At 42.1% G+C, this 24122-nt stretch overlaps 2 protein-coding genes across 19 annotated transcripts; one reads left to right on the top strand and one right to left on the bottom strand.

The window, feature by feature from the left end:
* Positions 1-3: 3 nt before the first annotated feature.
* LOC118428714 (WD repeat domain phosphoinositide-interacting protein 2-like) lies at positions 4-12313 on the bottom strand. Of its 3 annotated transcripts, XM_035838863.1 has the most exons (14): positions 12182-12313; positions 11740-11918; positions 11521-11603; positions 9157-9245; positions 8570-8650; positions 5961-6155; positions 5204-5296; positions 4863-4933; positions 4449-4559; positions 3749-3919; positions 2962-3069; positions 2415-2575; positions 886-1093; positions 4-843 (listed from the first exon to the last, which is right to left on the bottom strand). In XM_035838863.1, the coding sequence occupies exons 2-13, from the start codon at positions 11808-11810 to the stop codon at positions 927-929; spliced, it is 1401 nt and encodes a 466-aa protein (XP_035694756.1). In that variant the 5' UTR covers positions 11811-11918; positions 12182-12313; the 3' UTR covers positions 4-843; positions 886-926. The 3 variants fall into 3 exon arrangements, with proteins under 3 accessions (XP_035694756.1, XP_035694755.1, XP_035694758.1); XM_035838862.1 differs by having other exon boundaries at positions 4-1093; XM_035838865.1 differs by having other exon boundaries at positions 4-1093; positions 9157-9242.
* Positions 12314-12481: 168 nt separating this feature from the next.
* On the top strand, positions 12482-22213 carry LOC118428713 (luc7-like protein 3). Of its 16 annotated transcripts, none has more exons than XR_004832676.1 (11): positions 12807-12993; positions 14019-14125; positions 14600-14744; positions 16518-16595; positions 16735-16842; positions 17215-17379; positions 17659-18005; positions 18119-18363; positions 18781-18997; positions 21244-21348; positions 21786-22213. XR_004832676.1 is itself a non-coding variant. In XM_035838861.1 (10 exons), the coding sequence occupies exons 2-10, from the start codon at positions 12889-12891 to the stop codon at positions 18975-18977; spliced, it is 1494 nt and encodes a 497-aa protein (XP_035694754.1). In that variant the 5' UTR covers positions 12482-12518; positions 12821-12888; the 3' UTR covers positions 18978-22213. The 16 variants fall into 16 exon arrangements, 4 of the variants coding, with proteins under 4 accessions (XP_035694754.1, XP_035694753.1, XP_035694751.1 ...); XR_004832674.1 differs by adding an exon at positions 19145-19259 and having other exon boundaries at positions 21244-22213; XR_004832669.1 differs by adding an exon at positions 19145-19259 and having other exon boundaries at positions 20386-22213.
* The last annotated feature ends 1909 nt before the right edge of the window (positions 22214-24122 follow it).

The following is a 24122-nucleotide window of genomic DNA, read 5'->3' as shown; positions in this document are numbered from 1 at the left end:
AAACTTTATTTTCTAACTAAAACATACCTAAATGCACACAAATCTGGGGAAAACAACACTGCACAGCAAAGCATTGCATTCTTGTATAGGACCCTGCTTACTTTTAAAAGCAGTTCCATTGAAAAAATACTATATATCTAGCAGATAGCTGAACTTTCTTCCTACAGAAAGATTACAATGCAGGTGCAGAAACAAAATTCAGCTATATACTGTGTTTAACTAACAGAGCAGAGGAGCTTTCGTGATATTACCACATATCGTTTGGTCTGAGAACAACATATACCAGCTTTGCAGCTCCTAACTTATCATCGATTCAATGGACCTGGAAATAAAATAACTTGACTAACACACAGGATACGCTAAGAAAAACCAGCTCTACAGAGTCTATTGTTAGACCCTAGGTACATCATTTACATTTATAATGGAAGCCATCATTGGTTTAAGACCTCGAGGGGTTACATTATGTGATTGCTCTTGTCCATGATCCTTCTCTGTGCTTTACAGTCATTTTCCAGTACTGTATATGGTACAACAGCGCCTCCTGTGGACGTTACACGGTATTGCAGGTAAGGCCACACCAGTTTGAAATTTGTGCATTCTCAGAAGTCAGATTTGAAGAAAAAGAAGAAAAATTTGGAAAAAAGGAAGAAGAATGTGGAATAGGAAGATCAACAGAAAATCAGAGTTAGGACAAACCTAAAGTTTTCTTCACAGCCCTCAGTCTTTTTTGTCTTCTTATTGAATTATCAAACTGTAAAATGTCTGAAAACGAATGGAATGAAAGGTGTGGCCTGATGATTGACACCTGGTCCTGCTATAGGAGGAAGCTGCTAGGAGACGGATGTGTTGCCATGGTGACTGGATGTGTTGCCATTGTGACAGAATGTGTTGCCATGGTAACAGGGTGTGTTGCCATGGTGACAGGGTCAGTCGTTGTGGTGCGTCATGGGAGGGAACTCGTTTTCGTCGTCCAATCGCAGCCCGGTCAGATCCCTGGTGTCTTCATCCGCCAAATACGGCGGTGCCCCTGAGGGGAACTGTGGTCCCCCCACTGCGCCTCCCGACTGGGGGCTCCCTCCGTAATGGTACAGGTCTAAATAAAAGAAATAACATAAGCATTGGAACACTGTTCTATTGTAGTACTCAGTATATGAGAACTGTGGTCCCCTCGTGGCTGTGTGCCTTAGCCGTACAGCCGTCTGCTGAGGAGATAAGATATTACATGTACATGTACATAAGCATTGGAAAATTGTTCCACTCTATATCTGTGTATGGCTCCAGGGAACTGAACAAATTTCTTACCGGCGCACACCCCAGTTTATTTGGGGTCTCAAATCGAGGCTGCGCACCCTCAAGTGGAGAGGCCGTCTCTTCAAGAAAATATATCTAAAGCAGAAAAGCCATATATGGGAATGAAGGGTATCACTCTAGCTTTAAGAACAGCCGGGTTTCAGTTTCTTCACTCTCTCTACTTTTCGTAATATTTGGGGGAGAAAAATTTTTTCACATAAAAAAGTATGCAAAAAAAGGGGCATTTTGACGTGGAAATAAACCCATCACCTATATTTTAGTCATGAAAATGACTGATATTGCCGGAAAGAGAATACACCTAAGATTAATCAAGCAAAAAATAAAGAAAATCGTAACACTGAGATTTTCACAATAACCCGACGCGAGAGGCATAGCAACACGGCTCACAGAACGCATATGGACGGGGAATCTGGGTCAACAGGCGAATCACTTCCAACGCGTAGAAATACAAGGAAGTGACAGTCGGGCCCAAAACCAATTTACACCAAAAACATATCACTTCTTACGCTTTTTAGCCATGCCAGTATTTAATGCCACTCCGCAGCAGATTATAATCATCTGGTGTATTTTGCCAGCCAGTAGGTACCCCAAGTATGAGTAATGAGGCTATTTAACGTGGTTGAGGCACCTCCTCGAGCATGGGACCCCCGTCTTACGTCCCTCCCGGAAGACGATTTTGTGGAAAACTTCGTGAGGCTACAGCAATCCGGACGTCCTTGGTTGGTCCCCCATCCACGCACTATCCGGACCCCGCGTTGCTTAACTTCCGAGATCGAGGGATCGGGTGTACAACTGTACCAATGCGCCACGCGGCCGTAGCTAAATGTTGAGAAATTTGAACTCAAACATGGACCCTTGAGACCCTTTCGTCACATTTTTGTCGCATACTATCTAGGACCCCTGTCGCGGAAGAATTGGTGTGTGCACCGTTAACGTCAAGCTTCAAGGAGTTTGTCAAAAGATTCATCTGAAGGTGTGCAACCCTCTATTGACATTTTTATTTGTAGCAAGACTTCAGTGTAAGAAATCAGAATTTTCTGAAAGTAACAGCTAAGATGCTGACTATATATCAGTGCATTAAGTAGACATGTGATAGACCGTACCATCTTTAGGTGGTGAGGCCTCCTTGGGGGGTGAGGACTGGGGTTGACTGGACATCACCTTAGCAGCATACGAGGGCCCCGCCGCCGCCGTCAATGGTTTGTCCCGAGGGGCGCTGGTCAGCGACTCACTGGATTCCGTCCCGTCTGTTCTGCCATCAAGTCTGGAAGAAAGAAACATTCAGTCATTCATATATTTCATTTCATTTCACAGTGGCAAAGAAGATGATAAAATATTTTCTTCTACAGGTAGTTGTGATGAAGCAGTCACATCTGGATGCAGAAGCAAACCCACTTTTGATTTTTGGGAGGATTTGAGAGATCATTGGGGAATGTTTCTTCCTTGTGGTGGGTGTAGAAGTTAACATTCTCAAGATGTGTAATGTGTTTTTGTAGTTTGTAGTTTTCCTAAGAACAATGACCATGCAAAATAGTTGGGGATTTTCTTGCCTCTGATCTTTGACTCAAAATGTACAGATTTACAAGGAAAGAAGGAAATACATTGTAATGCTCGGTTAGGTTGTTACCCAACATGGATGGTTTTCCCTACCTGTGCTGTTTGAGTAACATACACTCTCCCCCGTCGGCTGGGTCCACATTGTAGATGTACAGATAACCATCTGCTGAGGCCACCAACAGTCGGGGGAGCTTGCTTATTCTGGAACACAACAGGACATGGAAATATAGACAAGTATCTACACAATCATATCATAATGAGTAGAACAAATTTATCTCTTCTTCGGCTCTTTTTGTCTCGTGAGACGGTCGACAGCTTCAATCAGGGCCTCAGTCAGTTACTGGTTACAGTTCTTGCCTGGCAGTGCCTTTGATGACTAATAAGTCCAATCTTGGCATGGTAGCCTGGTCCACAGAAGGTGCAGGTGAACACTTCTCCAGTGTTCGACCCCTCTATCCCTTTCTTCTTTCTCTGTCTTGCCTCTAGGATTTGTCTCTCAAATTTATATGGAGAAGTATAATGACACCTGACACGATTCACTTCTCAATGAGTGTATTAAAGCTTGTAAGATTTTGACAAAAAGAGTAGCACTTAAAACACTTCATCTTATAGTTTGCCAGTCAATCTTTATATTTTATGTGTTTCAATGAAGAAAAGATTATTTTTCCATTTTCAAAATTGGCTGGACTAAAAGGACACTAAGGCTATCTATATATCTAGACTGTTATCAAGGACTAGTCTATGACAGGTTTTATTATCTTCAGTACACTTGCAAAGTTTGAAATATAAAAAAAATAAAAACTTAATGCATCTTACAAGTGCTTATATGCATGCTGACAACAGAACATTACAGATTGCAGACAAGCATGCACCAACTCACATCGCGAGGGCACAAATATTTTTCAGGCCGGCAAACGGTAGCTTGACGATGGCGAAGGCTCTTCCCTGGTTGAACATGTCGCTGACTTGGGTGGGCAGGTAACTCCCAGCCCCCATCAGAGCCTTCCCAAAGTACCCCATCCAGCTCTGAGGTTCTTCTGTTCCAGCAGGCCTACAGGAAAACCCCATAGGGAGACACAACAATGTTAGATCTGTATAAGGGCGCTGACTTGGGTGGGCAGGTAACTCCCAGCCCCCATCAGAGCCTTCCCGAAGTAACCCATCCAGCTCTGAGGTTCTTCTGTTCCGGCAGGCCTACAGAAAACCCCATGGGGAGACACAACTATCATCAGGTCTATATAAGGGCAATAAACAACTACAGTGATATTTTCAACATCTGTAATTCATGTGTTTTGTTCTTTGAGAATTGAGATGCAGATAAGTTCTCTCGGAAATGTATTTCTTTTTGTAATTCAATATTCAAATTATCTAAATTCCATCGTAAAAAATGCTATACATTTAGTTAATGAAAAAAGAGCAATATCATATCATATGTACAATGTTATTACATGTCTCATGGCTTCCATTGAAGTTTTGTACCCTTATATAAAAAGGATAGGGTAGAATGAAAACAATGAGACATACAGTTGATAATGAATTACAATTTTATGTATACGTGACATGTAATTTGTTCCCCTTACGTTTTCTCCTTGGGTCCCTCCAGTTTGAAGATGTGCACAGTTTCTGTGTTACTGGATGCACACAGGAACACGGAGTCCATACTAAAGGCTAGGGAATAGATGCTTACACACCTGGGGAATGCAAAATTAAGTTAGAAATCTGATTTGATGTCAACTTTTCTGTCTTCTACTGCAGTTTAATCAAACATGATATAGAGTGTTGCCCAGCTGAGTGTTTACATCAATACATGTACAGGTGGCTTTGTCAAGAGATGCTGGAAAGCTTTGATCATAAAACTAATGATGCCACTATAAGTATTAAGGTTAAATATCTAGGTGTGCAAGTGAAGAGTTGTAGGCTTACCTTTTGATACCTCTTCTAAAAGCTTTTTTTTTATTATCTAGGTGTGCAAATAAATTTTGCTTGTTGCTTACCTTTTAACACCTCTTCTAAATTCAAACAACTTCTGTCCATCAGGTATGGAGAATACCCTTATAACTGTGCCCTGTGAACAGATAAACATTACAAATTTAGTTGACATTTTTTTATTGCATAACATGATAGAAGGAGAAATACTACATTTTTATGGCATATGTAACTAAAACATTGAATGAAATTTATGTGTGAAAATTCAATTGGCAACATATCTAACTATAACATTTGTCTGGAAAATCCCCCTGCATGTTTTTCTTTTCTGTATATTAATTCGTTTTTGATTGATGTAATATATATAGATTAAAAATATGTAATCAGATAATTACAAAGATGGACAAACCTTTTCTGAAGCAGTTGCTAGTTTGGTTCCTGGTGCGTTGAACTGTAAAGCCGCTAGGGGGCTATCGTGAGCCGGAATCATGGTTACCGCACGCTGGAATGAAAAATGTCTTTTGTTCACGATTTACAACTTGTAAAAGGCTGTAGACTGTAAAAAGATCTGTACAGAAAATAATTTTGAATTTATCAAGCATCTGATCACTTGTTGTACGATTGTTTTACGGTTGCATGTTCTGAGACCTTTCTTGGGATATTCATGCATACATCTCAACAAATTCAATTATTGTTTGTCATGAAAGAAAAGGCTGCCTTAGAATTTGGATTCTCGGCCGGCATTGGATGGTTGAAATTGTATAACGATCTGCACCATAACTCTGACTTAATGTCTTTCTTTGCTCCTCCACCAATTTAGGGAAGGCCTACAAGACATGCTTACATATCATTGTCATCACCGTACCTACCAAGTTGACTGTGTTGAAGACCTGCACCTCTTTGCTCACTTACAAATATACAACTACAGTCATTAGTCTGCCTGACAACCGAGAGGATGCAGGAGACAATCATTTTGTAAAATACCACTGTCAAACCTGCACCTACCAAGTTGACTGTGTCGAAGACCTGGACCTCGCCGATCTGCGCGCTCCCAGGGTAGGCGAGGAAGCAGTTGTCGTTGTTGATGGACAGGGCACAGAGCCCCAGGGGGTTGGGAGGGGTGTCGCGGATGAGTATATAATATTACAGATGAGATAAACACCTACCAAGTTAACTGTGTCGAAGACCTGCACCTCGCCGATCTGCGCGCTCCCTGGGTAGGCGAGGAAGCAGTTGTCGTTGTTGATGGACAGGGCACAGAGCCCCAGGGGGTTGGGCGGGGTGTCGCGGATGGTGTGCAGCACCTTCATGTCACGGATGTTGTGGATGTACAGGCTCTCCTCTAGGGCCACGATCAGCCTCTGGGGGTGGGGAGGGAAGATACAAAATCTTTATTGATCAGGGCTCAAAGTAATTTTTTCTGCGTACCAGCATTGGTGCAGGTAAGATTGAAAATTACCTGCACCAGACAAATTTTACCTGCACCACTCTTAATTTAGGAAGTATAGACCATACAAAAATTGTTCAGGAACCATTGCTATTTAATAGGTAGTGGTAACATTCAATGCAGCTGATAACAATCCATGTACACCTATATTATAGCACAATCATCGTGTACATCTAAACCAAGTACATGGACCAGTGCAGGTTAGGTGCAGGTAGACACCAGAAATACCTGCACAGCTCCACTTTTACCTGCACTAACCAGTGCAGGCTTTTAGCTAGGCATGCATCAACGCGTCATTTAGACGCACTGTCCTAACAAACATAAGAAATCGGACGCAATACTTTTAAGCAAGACGCACTACGGACGCCCAAATTTTTTCCGATTTTCGCCGGTAAACTCCTCCCAGCCTCAGTCAGGGCAAACATATTGTAACAGACACAAAAAAATCTTGGCTGAATTCTACAAAATATGCACCTCAAAATGCAGGAAATAGCATTTCAGAGGGTTATAATTTCAAAATTTTCAGGGGGGGATACCCCCGGACCCCCTTACAATACTCGCGCCTGCGGCGCTCACCGCGCGGCTTCGCCAAGCCACTTCGCAGCGCGGATCACTCCGATTACTTCGGACGCCCTACAATTAATTCCTAGCTAAAAGCCTGAACCAGTGCATATGCAGGTGGTATTTCGAGCCCTGGATATGCATGTAGCAAGGCTCAAAATACTTTTTCTGCATACCTACACATCACGGTCCTTGCCATGCAGTGCAGTTGAGCGTAGGTGGCCCCTACATTGTGTGTTTCAATCAGTATAGAGGGCCGGCTTTTCTAAGTTAAATAACAAAAATTTCAAGTTTGTTTCATAAAATTTGACTTTCAAAATGCAGGCAGATTACCTGGTGATGCAGGTGGAACTGGAGTTGTGCAATGAGTAACCAGACCAAATTTTTGCACAAGTCCTGTAAGCAGCGTTTATCTTTAATAAGTGTCTGTGGCTCTTTGTTTACTATTACGGTAGTGCACATGTACACATACTGATCAATATCACAACAACTCTCAATAATAGTTTCAAGTTTGATCCATATCAATATTCATACAATCTATTGAATGGTAAAGGTAGATCTAAAGCACATATCTAAGGTTGTGGGACAGTAAGTTGTTATCCAAGTTATGTCTGAGGCACAGTAGTAGTGGGCAGAGCCCATCTCTCTCCTCTAACCACGTTTTATCTCCCCAACTGAATTCAGGTTCCCATCTTTACACATGGGTACAGTGAGGAAGATTCTGTAAAGTGCCTTTCTCAACATCAGTGGCACGATAGGGGCTTCAAACCCAGCACTTATGGGTCCTGAGCCAAACAACCAAACCGTTTCCAGTTATGCAAACACATTGCAATTCATATCATGATGCATGTAAATAAATTTTGCTTGTTTCCCACATCAATGCAGGCATGCAGAAATATGCAAGGCAAGACAGTTGTGTATTGAGTCATGGTACTGTATCAAGTTACACCTAATCCTAAGGTACAACAATCAGGGCTCTTTGTCTCTTATGGCTGTTAATCCGATAAGATAAGCAAAACAAGAGTGGGCTGTTTCAGGTACATATTACCAGCTTATAAATAATCCTGGCTTCATCAATGATCTTACATACCAACCAATGCAACAAAGTTTACAACTCCAGCAAATGGATTAAATTTGTAAAGTTTTCTTCCAAATTCATAAGGTTGTTGCCTGAGTAACTGTCACCTTGCATATCTTATTACCTGGAGGTTAAACCTTCATTGACAGATAAAAAAAGTAAACCCGGTGAAAATTTGTAACAGAAATAAACTCATATTTCTATCTCCGTGAAAATTTTCATCCGGTTACAAGTCACTGAATAACAAACTTCTTTGCACACAGGTTTTTATTTAGCTGAATGTTTTTTAAGGCACCATTTGTGACTTTTCTCAGGGCAAGTTATGTTTGGTCCTGCATTGTAAATACAGCATTAGCTATCTATGTATATGTATAAATACTTAATGTTTGGGACTGTATCTGTAACACCCACGCTGAAGTATATCATGTGAGCTCGTCAGAATTGCCATGAAAGGTGTTGAATAAAACACTTGGATGTGTACAAAGATGTTTGTGCTCAACATTCAATCTGTCTGTACAGGAATCTTACCAATGTTTAAACATACTTGGACTGTATTCAGTCTGTCTATAGTATAATGTCAGTCTCACATTTATTTGCTATAGGTCTGAGAACCCTAGACCAAACAAATTAAGTACAAATATACAGAAAAATATTGAGAAAAAGAAGAGAAGAGAAAATTGGATACTCACAAGTCTGTTGAGCTTGACAGCCAGGATAGTGTTGGAGTAGCTGTAGTTACAGATCTCCGTACCCTTCTTAAAGTGACACACCTGTTAGAAATAAAGCCACGAACCTTTAACAGTGGACAATAGGCGACTCCAATACAGCATATGCATGTACAAGCTGCCAAACACTGTATCATCTACAGTTGTCGTGCAATAAAGTTCTTCTTCTTCTATGCAGTCACTGTAACATTTACAAGTAAAGTTAAGACAAACATCCTGACTTTGTGAAGATTAATGGAAGGCCCTAAACCTGACATGAAATGCTAGCAATGGTTTATGACACAGACATATGCTTACATGTATGTCCATCTTGTTTACAGAATAGACCTAGTCTTGCGAGAGTGCAAAACTAGGTCGCTACTTGCGTGGATATTCTGCACTCTCGCAAGAGTAGGTCAATTCCGTGAACAAGATGGACTGAAAATTTGGTGTTTACCTCAAATATATGTAACTGTTAGAAGAAAAATTCCTATTAACAGTGCTCATAGTCATACGGGACTAATGAATCTCTTCAGTGACCAGAACCCTGTATCTTTTCTAGTCTCTCCCACCTTGAGCTTGCGGGGTGCAGACAGGCTGACGATGGCCACCAGGCTGGAGGAGAAGAGCCGCTCCACGATGCACACATCCTCACTTTCTGCTTTAGAGGGACACACAGTCACATGTAGCATTGTTAGAGCTGTGTACTGGTACAGTGCACACATCCTCACTTTCTGCTTTAGAGGGACACACAGTCACATGTAGCATTGTTAGAGCTGTGTACTGGTACAGTGCACACATCCTCACTTTCTGCTTTAGAGGGACACACAGTCACATGTAGCATTGTTAGAGCTGTGTACTGGTACAGTGCACACATCCTCACTTTCTGCTTCAGAGGGACACACAGTCACATGTAGCATTGTTAGAGCTGTGTACTGGTACACTGCACACATCCTCACTTTCTGCTTTAGAGGGACACACAGTCACATGTAGCATTGTTAGAGCTGTGTACTGGTACAGTGCACACATCCTCACTTTCTGCTTCAGGGGGACACACAGTCACACAGTATATATTACATGTAGCATTGTGCAAAATTGTTATGTTTTATATACAGTCAAACCTGTATTAGCAGCCACAGCAGCCACCTGACCAACACGGCCACTACTACACTATTTCCAGTCCCATATGGATCTGTAGGAACACTTAGGAGTAGTGCACTTGGTAAGGCCAAAGTGCAATCTGTAAGGTGTACATGTTCTTCTGAATTCAGCATAAAGCATTGCCGGGACCCCCATACAGACCCTCATGAAGGTGTAACTTTGTGACTACCATTTCATTCCCAGAAACAATTTGCAAATTGTAATATCCTGAAACATTGTTGATTCTTACAAAAACAAGTCCACCTTGTGAGTTGGCTGAAACAAAAGCTACTTGTCCTAATGCTGATACACCTTTTCATCACATTAAGGTAAATCACACAAAGTTACATTCCTGCTTCAGTTGCCGAGCAATAACTGTCAGCAAGACTTCTGATCCTGAATAATGATGACTGCCCTGGCCTCATTCACACACAAGATTTGTATTCGTTACAGTACTACTTAGCACAGGCAGGGCACAAACAAGACATCTCTTGGATCATGACTATTCCTTCTTTTGAATCCTTCTTGTGCCTAAACACTACACAGTACTTTGAGCAGAAAGCTTCCAATTGCAAGCTGTTTCAGTAGCAGGGTATACAGTTAAAAGCCGCTTAATTGCACGGCTTATTTGCCAGTGAATTTTGTGCAATAATCTGGCAGGTGCAATAATGAGAAGTTATCTAGCTAGACCACATTGGTTTGGGATTTGGGGATTTTGTGCAGTTAACAGAAGCCTTTGTGTGCGTTAATCTGTTGTGCAATTAACTGGCTTCTCCTGTATTTGAGTAATCGGGATGATGTCACAGTGTGACACACTGGCAGGCAGAAAGTAGACAAAAGATTAATTTACATATCAATTTGCAACTTGATCAGGCTAATTCAAATATCAACTAGTAATCTAATCTGCTGATGCCCTGGTAGGCACCAGTTCAAGAATACACTGGATGTAAACAAAAACAGCAAATAGCTCGTGTACAGGTAGTTTTACATAGGATTCCCATTTTACATCCTTTCTGAAACACAAGTGCAGCCCCAACCAAGATGCACTAGCCTGGAATAAAACAGTGTCTCGTATTTACCGGCAATGGAAACCAGGATGTCAACTGTGAGGCAGATAATGACAGTAGACACAGACAAAAACAGCAATAGTTTGTGCACAGGTAGTTTTACATGGGTTCCCATTTTTTATAAGCACCTTTCAAAAGACAAGTGCATTCCCAGCCAGGATTGAACCAGTGTCTCACATTATTTCTCTACAATTGGACCCAGGACCTCATCTGTGACTGTGAGGCAGATAATGACAGCACACACAGACATCTGGGAATATAACTAGGTCAGGTGAACCCACCCTGACGACAGCCTGGAACAGTGCCAGGTGCCACGGGACTTGCTGTAAATCAGACTGTAATTTTTGGTGAAATGTTATTTGTGGAGTACTTATAGGCAGACTGACACAAGCTGTATGGTTGCAGTCAAGGCTATGCTATGCAAAGGAAAAAAGGCATTGAGCATAGCTATTACTTCTGTTCCAATGTTACCTCTACATGTAAGTCGAAATAAGGCCTGGTCTTCAAGCCTGACTTGAAACCAATCTAAAAATAGAGCTTTACTCATTCAGTTTCCCTTTGCCTCTGCCACGTACATCACATGTGCGTCTACAGTTCCCTGCACCGCAAAAAAGGTGGTGCAAAATATATGCAAACCGTTGCATCACCACCCCCCCCCCCCCCCTTAAGGGCTGCCCCCTGCCACTTGTTTCTTGACCTGTCAAATAAATACGACTTAAGTCGACCTACCATTTTCATAGATCACGTCCAATTTGTCCACGGAATTCAGCGAATGGAGTTTGTATCCCGTCTTCGAGCCAACTGCCAACGATCTGGAAAAGGGAAACAACAGACGAGACGTTTTAGCGCGGACACGGCTGGAAGAACAGAGGGGTAAACAAAGGTGTTTAGGTGGGACAAAAACAAGTCGGAGAGAGGTCGGGCTTTGTGGCAAGTCCGGGCGCTTACGTGCAGTCCTGGTTGAAGTTGACGAAGAGGAGGCCGGCGGAGTTATCCCCGCCTTGCCCGGCAAGGTTCATCGGTAAGGTTCGAAGCCCACAAGTCGTCAGAATCGGCGTGTCCACCTGTCCACCGGAAAAAAAATTGTCGTCGGCTCCGTCACAAAAGTATCGTCAGACAACCGCCATCTTGGAAGCACGTCACCGGAACGTACTACGCCTGCGCGAACCCTGGTGGTTTGGGGCTTGGTTTGGTCAACGTTGCATTGAAATCCCGCTTGTTGCACAATATATGTTAGAGACATGGTTTCATGTAAAACGTAAACGGGATTTCACCCTTATATACGCACGTACTTTCTTAAATGCGGCCCTTTAGTAAACCAGGGGTTGAGCAAGGTTTAGCATGTCTATACTTTTCGCGCAGGCGCAGTACGTTCCGGTGACGTGCTCATCTTGGACCTTCCTGTTTTCGTACCGACGTCACATGATTAGGACGGTACCATATTGCAAACTCGGGTAAATTTCTGAGTTAAATATTGAATAAAGCCCAGACTGTGACAAAAAATTTACATCAATATATATCAAATATTATGAATAATAATTATAATTGACTTTATTGTGGGTAGATATATAGAATCTTTCATGAATAACTTTAACGAATGAACCTCTTTGTAAAGAATGGTTTGGTCTGCACAGATACAAGCGGAGCTCTGATTGGCTGCTGACGTGCAGCTGTTCGGAGGAAAAATTGTTACGTCATTTTCCACCTGTCACTCAGGAAATTGTCAAGTAAGCAATGTTCATAAAGATGAATATTAGTCTGCAGACGATACCACGTATATATCATGTTATAAACTTGAAACCCGAAATCTGTGTTGAGCATTGTTCAAAGTCATTACAAGGTGTGGTGTATCACCTAGCTGATAGCAATATCTTTAGATGTTCTTTGTATGTTGACTACCTCCTTGTTTATACATAGTAGCCATTAAGGTTCTCGTTCTTTTTGCACCAAACACCACCATGCATTTAATACATGTGTACTTGAAAGTTTGCCTTCCACTTAACATCTGCTTGACGATGACGATTTCCAGGCGCGGAATTTTCCAGGCGCGCGGTGCATGCCGGGAAGGTCAGACGAGACGCAGCACGAACCGGCAAGATGTCGGCGTCTTTCATGGCTCAGATGTTGGACGAGCTGATGGGGCGAGATCGCAACCTTGCGCCCAACGAGAAGAAAGAAGACATACACTGGAGCGACGAGAAGGTATTTGTGATCACTGGGAGACGTTTTATGGGCATATTTTCATTATTTAGGGAATTTAATTGACAGCGTTTGTGCAGGCATGTCCGCCATTTTGGTGAACATCGGCTGTCCTTTTTGTCTTTTTTATATCGAATTATATGTGACAAATAACTACATTTCTGGGATCGTGCCTTCTCCAGAAAGGCACATTTAGTAGCTGAGAAGTGTATATATTCTTCACGAAACATTAGAGGAAGGTTTTTTACATTTGTGTCGTGTTTTGGTAAATATTTTCCCATCCCAAACGCATGCGTTCTCTCTCAGAGCGGATCAGCCTCGGCCTCAGTGCCGCGATCACCCCCCACCCCCTCCACCTTCAGCTTCGTTCCTGGAAATCATAATTTACACATGTGAATAATTTATTGAGGCCAGCTTGGATATGTGCTCAGGTTGTTTTTCATGATGTACAATTTTCACGTGTAGTGGCTTTTCTTGTTGCCACCGTTTTTGGTAATCATCCATATTATTATATATCATTTGTTTTCTAAACCCCAAGTTACTGTAAATATTTGTCAACTGTCACGTGATGTCATTGTTCTTGGTGATTACTCCTATGTGTTAGGTAAAAAGAATCACATATCATCTGCTTAGTATGAATAATTTGTTCGCTGTCTACCATGTGCTGGTCCCAGTTACGCCATCCCAGTTCATACCCAAGTTTGAAAGCTCTGGCTTTCACTGTTTCAGTATGCCTTTTTCCCCAGAACTGTGAAGGACTGGAATGGACTCCCAGCACAGGTAGCCCTCAGTGCCACTCTGGCCAATTTCAAATTACATATATAGCTCCCTCCCCACCCGTTCCTCCCTCCACATTACAATACCCCATTACCTCCACGCTTCGCAGTAGACTTCAATATATAGGCAGCATAATCTTCAATTAGTTGAAGGCGGCTGCCTTAACCGAAAGAAGAAGAAGAACTTTACAGAGTACATTTCATTGAACTTCAAAATTTCAAACATACATTTTCGGTGTATTTCTTCTACAGGTCTGTAAACACTTCCTATGCAGTTTCTGTCCATCCGAGTTGTTCACCAACACCCGCTCAGACCTGGGGCCTTGTGACAAGATTCATGATGACGGACTCAGAGATGGGTAAGTTATGCATGCGGAGAAAAACACGGTGATTTTACTGCAAATGTCATAGTAACAAGTTTAGTCAAAAGCTGTTTCGAAAATCTTTGCATTTGACTTTATTATGAAAACAATATCAAAGTCGGATTTAGTCCCCAAGAAATACTATGAGAAGAGTTCAGTTGTTTTACTGGCATCAGGACAACTCGTCAAGATGGCATCCCTGGTTTGGTGTGGCATGCAACATATTTTGAATGGTCTTGTAACATAAAAGGCCTACGGAAATACACAAATGTCACTGCATGGAGTGAGTTTAATTCTAAATTCTTCCTTCTCTTTCAAGTGATTATACTGTCAGATTGATAAAACTATTGTTCTTTGAGTCAAAAATACACAAATTATGTTGCTGACTTGCTACATACATTCCTGATTGGCTATGAGCCAAGTTGTCTGAGAATTGTTTCACGCATTGCACACGGACTTGTTGTTGTATAGGTACAGAAAGAGTTCTCGGTTCCAGCGGATGGGGTACGAGGAAGACTTCCTGCGCTACCTGCAGAGCTGCATGGCGGACGTGGAGCGGCGCATCAGGAGGGGCCACGCCCGCCTCGCGCTCAGCGAACAGCAGGCTCAAGTCGCTGTAAGTATTTCATCTTCTTCGAATCAAGAGAGGGCAGGTGCGGACAACAAGTTCGGAGAAAGCACTTACTGTAATTGTACAGTACATTTACCCGTTCAGTGTTCTCTCCAGGAATTTTTCACAGCGTCGGGCAGGGGTCCGGGGGCCGCCGAAGGCCCCCGGCGGGGTCCAGGGGCAGAGCCCCGTTGGGGGACCCAGGGGGGCGACACCCCCCGGAAGCTCTTGCATTTTAGGCTATTGAGAAGGCTTATTTTATCATTTTTTTAGGGCCATATCTACGATAATCGCAGCAGTCACTTAACTTCTCTTCAGCAGTTTGACGTAACAATATTTCGGGTCAAAGCTTCACAGACAACTAAAAACTCATAAACAACAAACTTTACTCAGCTCAACAGTACTTAAAAATATTGTCCTGGTTGCCATCCGAAGTTGAAGCGCTTGTTTATAGCGCTAGTATCGCTGTTAGCAGCCGTGCGACTTTTGTTGACGGTCTCCCTGCGTCGCCGCCTCGCCGTTAGAGTTTAGACGATATTCCCACGGACATGTTTCAAGAAAATACCCGGTAAAAAAACGCTGTTCCGCGTCAGATTCCATTCTTTAAAACATGTGGGACTCCGTATTACAGTCTAATAAATATTTTGTAGAAGCACCGCTGTGGGAAAGAAAGTCCAAGGAATGTAATATTACGTTGAAGTTCGCTGTAAACTTGCACACGGCACATGACTGAAACTGTAAACAACAGCCGCGTTTGATTGATAGCCGGCGGCCCTTTGATGCCCTGGCGGTTTGTGGGCGGGGCCACAGGGGGAGGCTTGTCGGCGAAACTATTAAACGCCCGGGTTTCACATATAAACTTACGATGGTTTGTATCTTACGAATGCCGATACAAAGAGCTTCAAATTTAGAACAGGAATTTTGGGAAAGCGACCCGCTCTTGCTCCAGAATTATGTCGGAAAGAATTGATTCTATTTCCCAGCGCTGAAATAAAAATTACGCAACTATCAGTAAGAGCCTATGTTGGTCAACCCAGCTCCCCAAATAAGGACATTCCCCGGGAACTGGCTGTTCCGAGGAGGGATCCCACCCCACTGATCACTCGCAGCACACGCGCTACTCATTTTATATATATTTTTTTTTGGCACGAACGCAGGGCGGCAAACGCAAAATTTAGAACAGGAAATTTTGGAACGCAAGTTCTTGCTCTAGAAATGTGTCAGAAATAATTGATTCCATTTTCCGTACTGAAAAAGAAAGACGCAACTGCTAGTAAACAGCCTCGGTTTATCAACGCCGCTCCCCAAATTCGCGGGAAAAATTATACACATTGGCTGTTCCGGGGAGAGATTCCCACCCCGCTAATCACGTGCGGGCAAGGCCCTCTCGCGTCTGTGTTTACATTTCAGCGCGCGGGAACGCAAGGCGATCCCGGGTGGGAGGGGCTGCGAGCCAGCGGTACGGCGGGCCGGTGCTGTAAAACACCTCCCTTCGAGCTGATAGCGCATGCTTGGCGCGTGCCTATGTATTTTTACTACAATATTTTTCTTTTATTCCCCATTTTTTTGCCGCTACGCTGGATGAAAAAGCAGCGTAGCGGGCGTTTTACAGCGTCATTTTTCCAGCCCACAGCGTATCGGCCCGCTATGCTGAAAAGGCCTGGCGAGAACACTGCCGTTCAATGGCTTGAAAATGACTTAAAAGTTTACTGCATTTCTATTGATAGTTCTGAAATATCAGTTTTTTAATGGGAGTCTCCCCTTCTCTCCACATGATAGCAGGGCGGTGGAGGAATTGTAAAGAATGAAGAGAAGATCCTGATGCTGACAGACAGAATCGATGGACTCTTGGAACAGGTGTGTAATTGACTACTTTGGCCTTTGATTACCATATATATAGTAGAGAGTATAGACGTTAAATTTTCAAGTTGATTACATCAGTTAACACTTTATAGTGTGTTTTTTGGATCTTATACTCTTATTCTTGTGTGTGCAGGTGGAACAGCTGGGGTGTGAAGGGAAGGTGGAGGAGGCACAGGGAGTCATGAAGCTGTGTGATCAGCTCAAGGAGGAGAGGGAACAGCTACGACAGGCTAACAAATCCGTGAGTCCATTATCATGGTTTACACCAGATTTCTGTTATCACAAAAGATTGTAGTTTTGTCCTTTATGAGTATTTCTTCCTCTTCAACAAGGAACTTGCCTTCAGAGTGGGGACTGAGAGTAGTGCCATGACACACGTTCATTTGGTTGATTTTGCAGTCTTTCCGAAACACTGCTAAAATTTTGGACATAGATCTATTTGGATATAGGAGATAACTCCTGTCTGGTTATAAGATCAGTGTTTATGTTTTCAAAACTTGAATATGTCGTTGTTTGTTGTAAATGGAAACACATATGACATATGAGAACAATGAGCTGTGCATATTCACTTGAAATGAATGTAAGAACTTTCTTTATTTTCTGTAAATCTCAGAGCATCGACAGTATGACAGCCCAGGAGAAGCAGATGGAAGTGTGTGAGACATGTGGAGCCTTTCTCATCGTGGGGGATGCCCAGTCTCGAGTGGACGACCATCTCATGGGCAAACAACACATGGGCTACGCCAAGATCAAGGCAACCATCGAAGAATTAAAAGCTGTAAGAAAACTTTTTTTCCTTAGATGTTGTCAAAGTGAAGTCATTACAATCAGTAATAATTGCTAATTCAGGTAACTAACTGTAAAAGACAGTTTTTTATGAGTCTTAGTTTAGAATGATTAAAAAGTAATGGCACATGAAATTGCTTATTACTTGTTTGTTTTTCAATGAAGAAAGCTTGCTTACAAGTTACTGTTTTTTTGTAGCCAGGTTGTTTTGTTCAGATAAGTAGAATATTTTGTTTTGTGGTGATCTAATGCAGCTGTTCTTCTCACACAGAAAACTGTTAGGGGAGTACCAGTAGATCCAGAGAGGGAAGAAAAACGACAGAAGGAGAGAGAGGACCGTGAAAAAGAGCTTGAAAAGGAGAGAGAAGAACGAGAGAAGGAACGGGAGAGGAGACGTAAGGAGAGGGAAGAGAAGGAGAAAGAGTTGGAGAAGGAGAGAGAGAGAGAAAGGGAGGAAAGAAGGAAGAAACGCAGCCGATCCCGCTCCAAGGGTCGTAGGTCAGGGTCAGGGAGCAGAAGGTCACGGTCGCGGGAACGCTCCAAGCGCAGCCGGCGATCACGCAGCAAAGAGAGGTCTGGACGTCACCGCAGTAGAAGCCGTAGCAAGGACAGGGAAAGGTACGAGTATTATCATTTTTCTTGGTTGATTCTGTAGGAATTTCTTTGAGTTTTAGCTTTCAGTATGAAGGCCTTTTATTACTGATGCTGCAACATATTATTACCATTCACAGGAAGCGTCGCTCCCGTAGTCAGGATCGCAAGGACCGCGACAGAAAGCGCGAGCGCCGTTCCAGGAGTAGAGACCGCAAGCGCCGGAGCCGGGATCGCAGCCGGAGCCGCCACCGGTCACGCAGCCATGATCGGGAGGGGGGCAGGAGCAGTAAAGACAAGGACAGAAGCAGCAGGGATAAGGACAGGAGGAGCCGAGACAAGAGCAGGGACAAGGACAGACACAGCTCACAGGAGGAGGAGGAGGGTAAGGAAACATCATACAATCTCTTTGAGATAAACACAGAAATAAATAAAAGTCTTTGCCCATATTTCTGTGTGCTTCTATTTGGCCTTTTTTGTGTCTTTCCAACACAATCTGTCCGCCATCTCTTATTTTCCAATCTTGTCCGTGATGACCAATCTCTGCGCAAAATCTTAGTGACATCCAGATTAACTTGGTTGTCTCGATGCGAAGACTGAGAGTCTGAGACAAAAAAAGAAGAAATGTTACATACACATGTATTACAATCAAAACCAGACTGTTAGTGCTTCAGTTGAACAGCCTTCTACTTGTACCTTATTTCCCAGGAATTAGTTGTAAAAAAAAAAGACATGATGATTTTATGCCAAGCGTTGATTTTCATCTCTAAGTAGCAGTTTGTCATTTCATGTGCCCTGACAGGTGTCCACCAGGCTAAAGAGGATGATGCTAATGATGTACAAGAGAGTGCCGACCCTCAGGGGTCCATGGACCAGGAGGATGGGGACATTCATGCTAAAGAGGCGAGCAGTGAGGAGGCCATGGACGCCAACTCTGCTGATGATAACGACGGGGACAGCAAGGCCTCAAATGAAGGTGACACTCACCCTGATAACTGAGACCCCTCAGTTCTCATTCGGTGAGTGTTTACGGTCCTTTTTGGTGCTAATTTCATTTTTTATTTACTACAACAAACAAACAAACAAACAACAACAAGCCTATCTCAGCCAACAGTGTGTAAATGGGACAGTAAGTATGCTTGAATGTGCCGACTCTTTGCATCCAGGAAATCCTTTACAGGAGTACAGGGATCGCGCGGAGGCCGGAGACACGCCGCGGTGGTACCGACACTTCTCCTACACTGCTCCCAGTACAGAAATGAGAAGTGGCAAATAGGAGAGGTACCCCTTGTGCATGCTGTCTGTCTGCTAGCTTGTTACTGTCATTTTTTCTTCTGGTGCTTGTACTTTTAGAGAAAGCCCAGTACAAACGTGCATGTGCAGTGATCTCTCTTGTGGGCTCACGCCTGTAGTGTTGAACTCTTGGTACCCAGTACCACCATTACATGCCACCCCCCCTCCACATTGCATTGGTTCAACAGCATCAACGTTTGCCTTGCACAGAAATTCTGCACTCCTAGTGGGCTGTCCAGGGCTCATGACTAAGGCTTTGGCTTTATTTTGTAAAGACTGAAGTTGATTGCCTGCAAATTTTGTTGAATTATAGAGAGGAAGATTCTGAGCCCTGTGCATCATTCCTTGCAGAGTCATATTTTGAAGTTCCCAAATAAATCTATTATTGAACAGATGAATATTCCTCTCCATATATGTCAAAATGTTTGTGCCTGTATTGCCACCATTTTCACTTACACTGCAACTTGCATAGAACTCACCTCACTGCAGCCCTCGCATTGCCCATTTCAACAGTGTATGCCCATTCCAACCCACATCTAAAACATATCAATTCTTAGGCCAATGTGTAAAGCTCTAAAGCTTCACGTTCTGTTTGTATCTATGTATGATGCCTGCATCAGTGCACATGCATTCGCCATGCTTTAACATGCCAGAACAGTCACTGCCCACCCATTTTGTAGTGGCTCATGCCTCATTCTCTCGTGTTTCATTTTTGAGACGTGAAACGGCTGGATCAACAACTGAAGATGCAATTGTCATTGAAAATGCCACCTGATGCTAGTGCTAGTTGGTCAAATGCTGGGTTATAAGGTGATGTGAACAATCACACTGTAAGTGTAAGGGGGGAAGTCTTGGTTGGAATCTATGTGTACTAGATGTACTACTACTACTACTACTAGACAATTGCATGTATTTTCTATGGACAGAGACAAGAAGTGTTACAAGGGGGCAAATACATGTACAGTATAAAGATGTACAGGAGATGTTGCATTATCCTTAGGATTGGGTAATGACAATTACTCTAAGAACACTTCTCTTTCAGCATCAGCATTGTAACTTTTTCATTCCTCTTGCTTGACTACTAAAAGCGTGAATTGAAATCCTTGCGAACTAGAGTCCATGTCCCATATGAGGAGGCTCGATGCCTTAGAGCGCCCTTCGATTCGGAGAACCAGGAAGGGTAGTAGTAACAAAGTCTCAAAATGCCAGTATACTCAGGTAATGCAGAAAGGTACACTTTACTGTATTATTTTCTTCTTTGTGATTATTGCTCCTATGTTGTCTACCCTCCAACATAGTGTAGATATTCACAGACCACTTGCTCATGTAGGCTAAAAATCGGATGTTTTTGTCACGGCGAGATTGTCGCAGCGTTCCAGCATTCATACATGTAACAGAATGAAGCCATGGATGTGCAGCATTTTTTTGTCACCAGTTCTTGTGCTCAAAATTGGTGATTGGGTTAAACTGTCTGTACATGTATGTGCAACAGATGAGTTCTCATAGAATTCTGTAGTGTCAGTTCAACAGAAGGACCTGGACTTTGAAAGAATTCAGAATTCTACATTTCTGTCTAAAGACAGGCGACAGTCAACAACTTGCTTGTTTATGCGTTGATAAAGCTTGTGGATTATCATTATGTTAACTAGATATGTGATGTATACATTTGCAACTGTATTGTAGTTTTTCCATTTGAAAGATTTGTAATTCAATATTGTGATACCCTTTACTGGTTTTGAAATTCTACATTGATTTCTTAATTTTGCAACTTAGTCTTCCCTCTGAGGTCTAACTGTTTGACCATTTTGAAATCTCATATTGTACTGTAGTTAAACTCATCAAGACCAAGAAGAAGAGTACTATCAATTGGACCTTGGACAAAAGACTATGTAAATGTGCATGTAGGTATTTCTGCTAGAGATTTACTGCAATGTGTACGTCTCTCACTGTGTTGTTTCATGTTTCAATACAGATGGGAGCCAGCCTAGCTGAGGGAAACTTCAACGTAGTCATCCGAACCACATCACACCACAAGACTGACATCATAGCCCAACTACAAATCACCGATTGTGCAAAGGTGATCTTTTTGAGTAATTATCAGTTCTTGTCAAACTCAACATAATAATAAGCAGGAGTGTCCATCAATTGTTAAATGCAGTTTTAATGCATCGGGGATATGACTACCTAGTATAGCATACTTACATCTTTGTTCTCATCATGTATAGGCAGTTCAGTGGGAATAGAGGAAGGGTTTTTATTCGTAACACTCATAACAATCATAAATGTAGTTTCAAAGCAGAAATCATTCCTTATAAAGCTACATGTACTTAACGGAAGTAAGGGTAACTTTTAGGGGTTAGGCACTGTTGCTTTCATTGTAGGTTGAAATTGGCAAATGAACAAAGGTCTCTAGCTGTTGATGGTACTGTGTAGTAAAGGAAAACTGATAGACTTTAAGGGACATTTGATTGTCCAGGCTGCTTAGATCTGCAGCCATGTTGTATTTTTTTACAGGTGATGTTTATTTAGGAATACCTGCGTACATGTATAGCCAGTGCTGCATATTGAAGTTGGCGTGTGCGCCAAATGTCAGACAAAATTCCTGTAATGCTTAAGAAGTGATTTTTGAGTTCACAAAGCTTCCAGCCTGTACATGTTAGAAAATTGATGTGAGGCCGCGGAAAAGGGATAGTCTTATCATTAGAAGTTGTCTTGAATGTGCAAAAGTCAGCAAGGGAACAGCATCAGCTTTAGCCAAGTGTAGCAACATAACCCATAACAGCAAAACTACGACGTACATTGTTGATCCAGAAAGTCAACGAATCCAGACCAAACCTTACACAAGCATGATGAAGTAGTAACAAAAACGCATGAAGTTTGATGCCAGTTTTGAGTGAATTTGATTCCATATTTCTTGAGAGAATAAAGTACTTTTTCCATCACACAAGTCTCTTTTTTTCTTGTATATGTGTGTGTAATTATGTTTGTGTATGTGTCTGTACGTATGTGTGTGGTCCATGCTTGCATGCTTTTCTGTGTGTGTGTCAGTGTGTATGTGAGATGAGGAGTGGGTGACAGGACTTTTCTTTTATGGCAGGGCTCGAAATACTTTTTTCTGCATACCTGTACTGGTGCAGGTAACATACAAAATTACCTGCACCACTCTAGATTTAGGAAGAATGGATCATACTAAAATTGTTCAGGAACCATTGCTACTTTTTTTTATATCTTATAGGTGGTAATAGTCAATGCAGCTAATAACTGTTACAATCCATATACAGCTACATTATGGGACATTTATGTATAAACCCAGTACATGGTCCAGTGCAGGTAGACACCAGAAATACCTGCACAGCTCCAATTTTACCTGCACTAACCTGCATAGGAAGGTGGTATTTCGAGCCCTGTATGGTAATACGAATAAAAAGTGAGCCTACCTGCTCCCTAACCATTGGTGCCAGAAGCTAACTTCAGCACGAACTAGGTTAAGATGTCAATATCTGACTGTCTTGTTTTAGACGTAGGTAAGGCTTCATCTATTGCAGAAGTGAAAAGTACCATTTTCATCAACTGCAACAGTCAATTAATGGACTGGCACTACAACATACACCCAAAATTGAAAGTAATAGTATTTAATTATTTTGGTCACCACAAATTTTAAAGTTAGAACAAGAAAAGCAAAAAGAACCAGACTGAATGCACTGTAGTATCTTGAAGATATTCATTATAGTTCGTTTTTTTTAGACAAGCTGTCCAGTTAGAGATCAGAGCCCCTTACAAAACCATTGTCAAACAATATGACTCCTCAAGTACTGTTAGTAGATTGTACAATTAGTAGATTGAATTGCTGTCAATCATCCCACTCAGATGTACATGACATGTAAGCACAAATTATTTCAAAATACAAAAGTTGGTTTTCAGGGATTATAAAGTCAACACACTCAATTTCACAACAAATATACATGATGAACACATTCTATGAAATTGCAGTTACCAGCTTTATGCAATATCATAAAGTGAAGACTGACACAAATACAAGAGTAGTACTTAAGTTTCCAATGAAATTTGCGGCTCCACTCAACATAAATGTAGTTTATATAAATCATTCCACCAAAAACAAAATACATCCTTTTTGTAAACTGTACACTACCCCCTTTGTAACTCTTTACATCTTTGATGTTTTGTAGTTGAGTGGGGGCAGAAAAACTTGTGCTGTGTCGCTGTGCTGCTTAACATAATCATTTTCAACAGGAAGATTTCTCAGCTTCATGGATGCAAGTACTTCAGAGTGGTCTTTCACACCACCTATGCCTACTGAAATACGGACGCTGTAACTGGTAGGGCGCACCCTCTCCTCTTCCTTTGAAGAATTAAGGTCACCAATTTTTGCCTTACGCCTGTGCCTCCTGAAAAGGTGAGAACAAATCTTTTCAGTTTGGTTTTTCAACATAAAAGGGAACTTAACAAAATAATAATTGCAGCTTTGTGTAACATACATGTATGGCTACATCAATTCAATCGATTGGATCCCGGAATCACTCCTCATATTTTCCCCAAAAATTAAAGTAAGATTTCTAAATCTAAAGGAAGTCTCGTGTCCCATTTAGGAAGTTTTCACCATTGAATTGCTATGAAGTCATCCAACAATTTTGGAGTAGATTAAGTTGGTGTGACCAATGGAGTTTTTATCAACAGGCCTCTTGATTAAAGCTTGGTGTGGCCTAACAGACATTTCATGTTAGAGGCATAGTCATTAACATCAAATACTGTATTCGATTAGGTCTTTAGATTTAAGGACACCAAAGAAAGGCTGCATGTATCCTCCATAGCAGGCTCTCTATGGGGTTTTTT

This window comes from Branchiostoma floridae, chromosome 13 (assembly GCF_000003815.2).
Source record: "Branchiostoma floridae strain S238N-H82 chromosome 13, Bfl_VNyyK, whole genome shotgun sequence".
Lineage (NCBI taxonomy): Eukaryota > Metazoa > Chordata > Leptocardii > Amphioxiformes > Branchiostomatidae > Branchiostoma > Branchiostoma floridae.
Note: the sequence above shows the minus strand (reverse complement) of the source record. Positions and strands in the feature narration are given on the sequence as shown.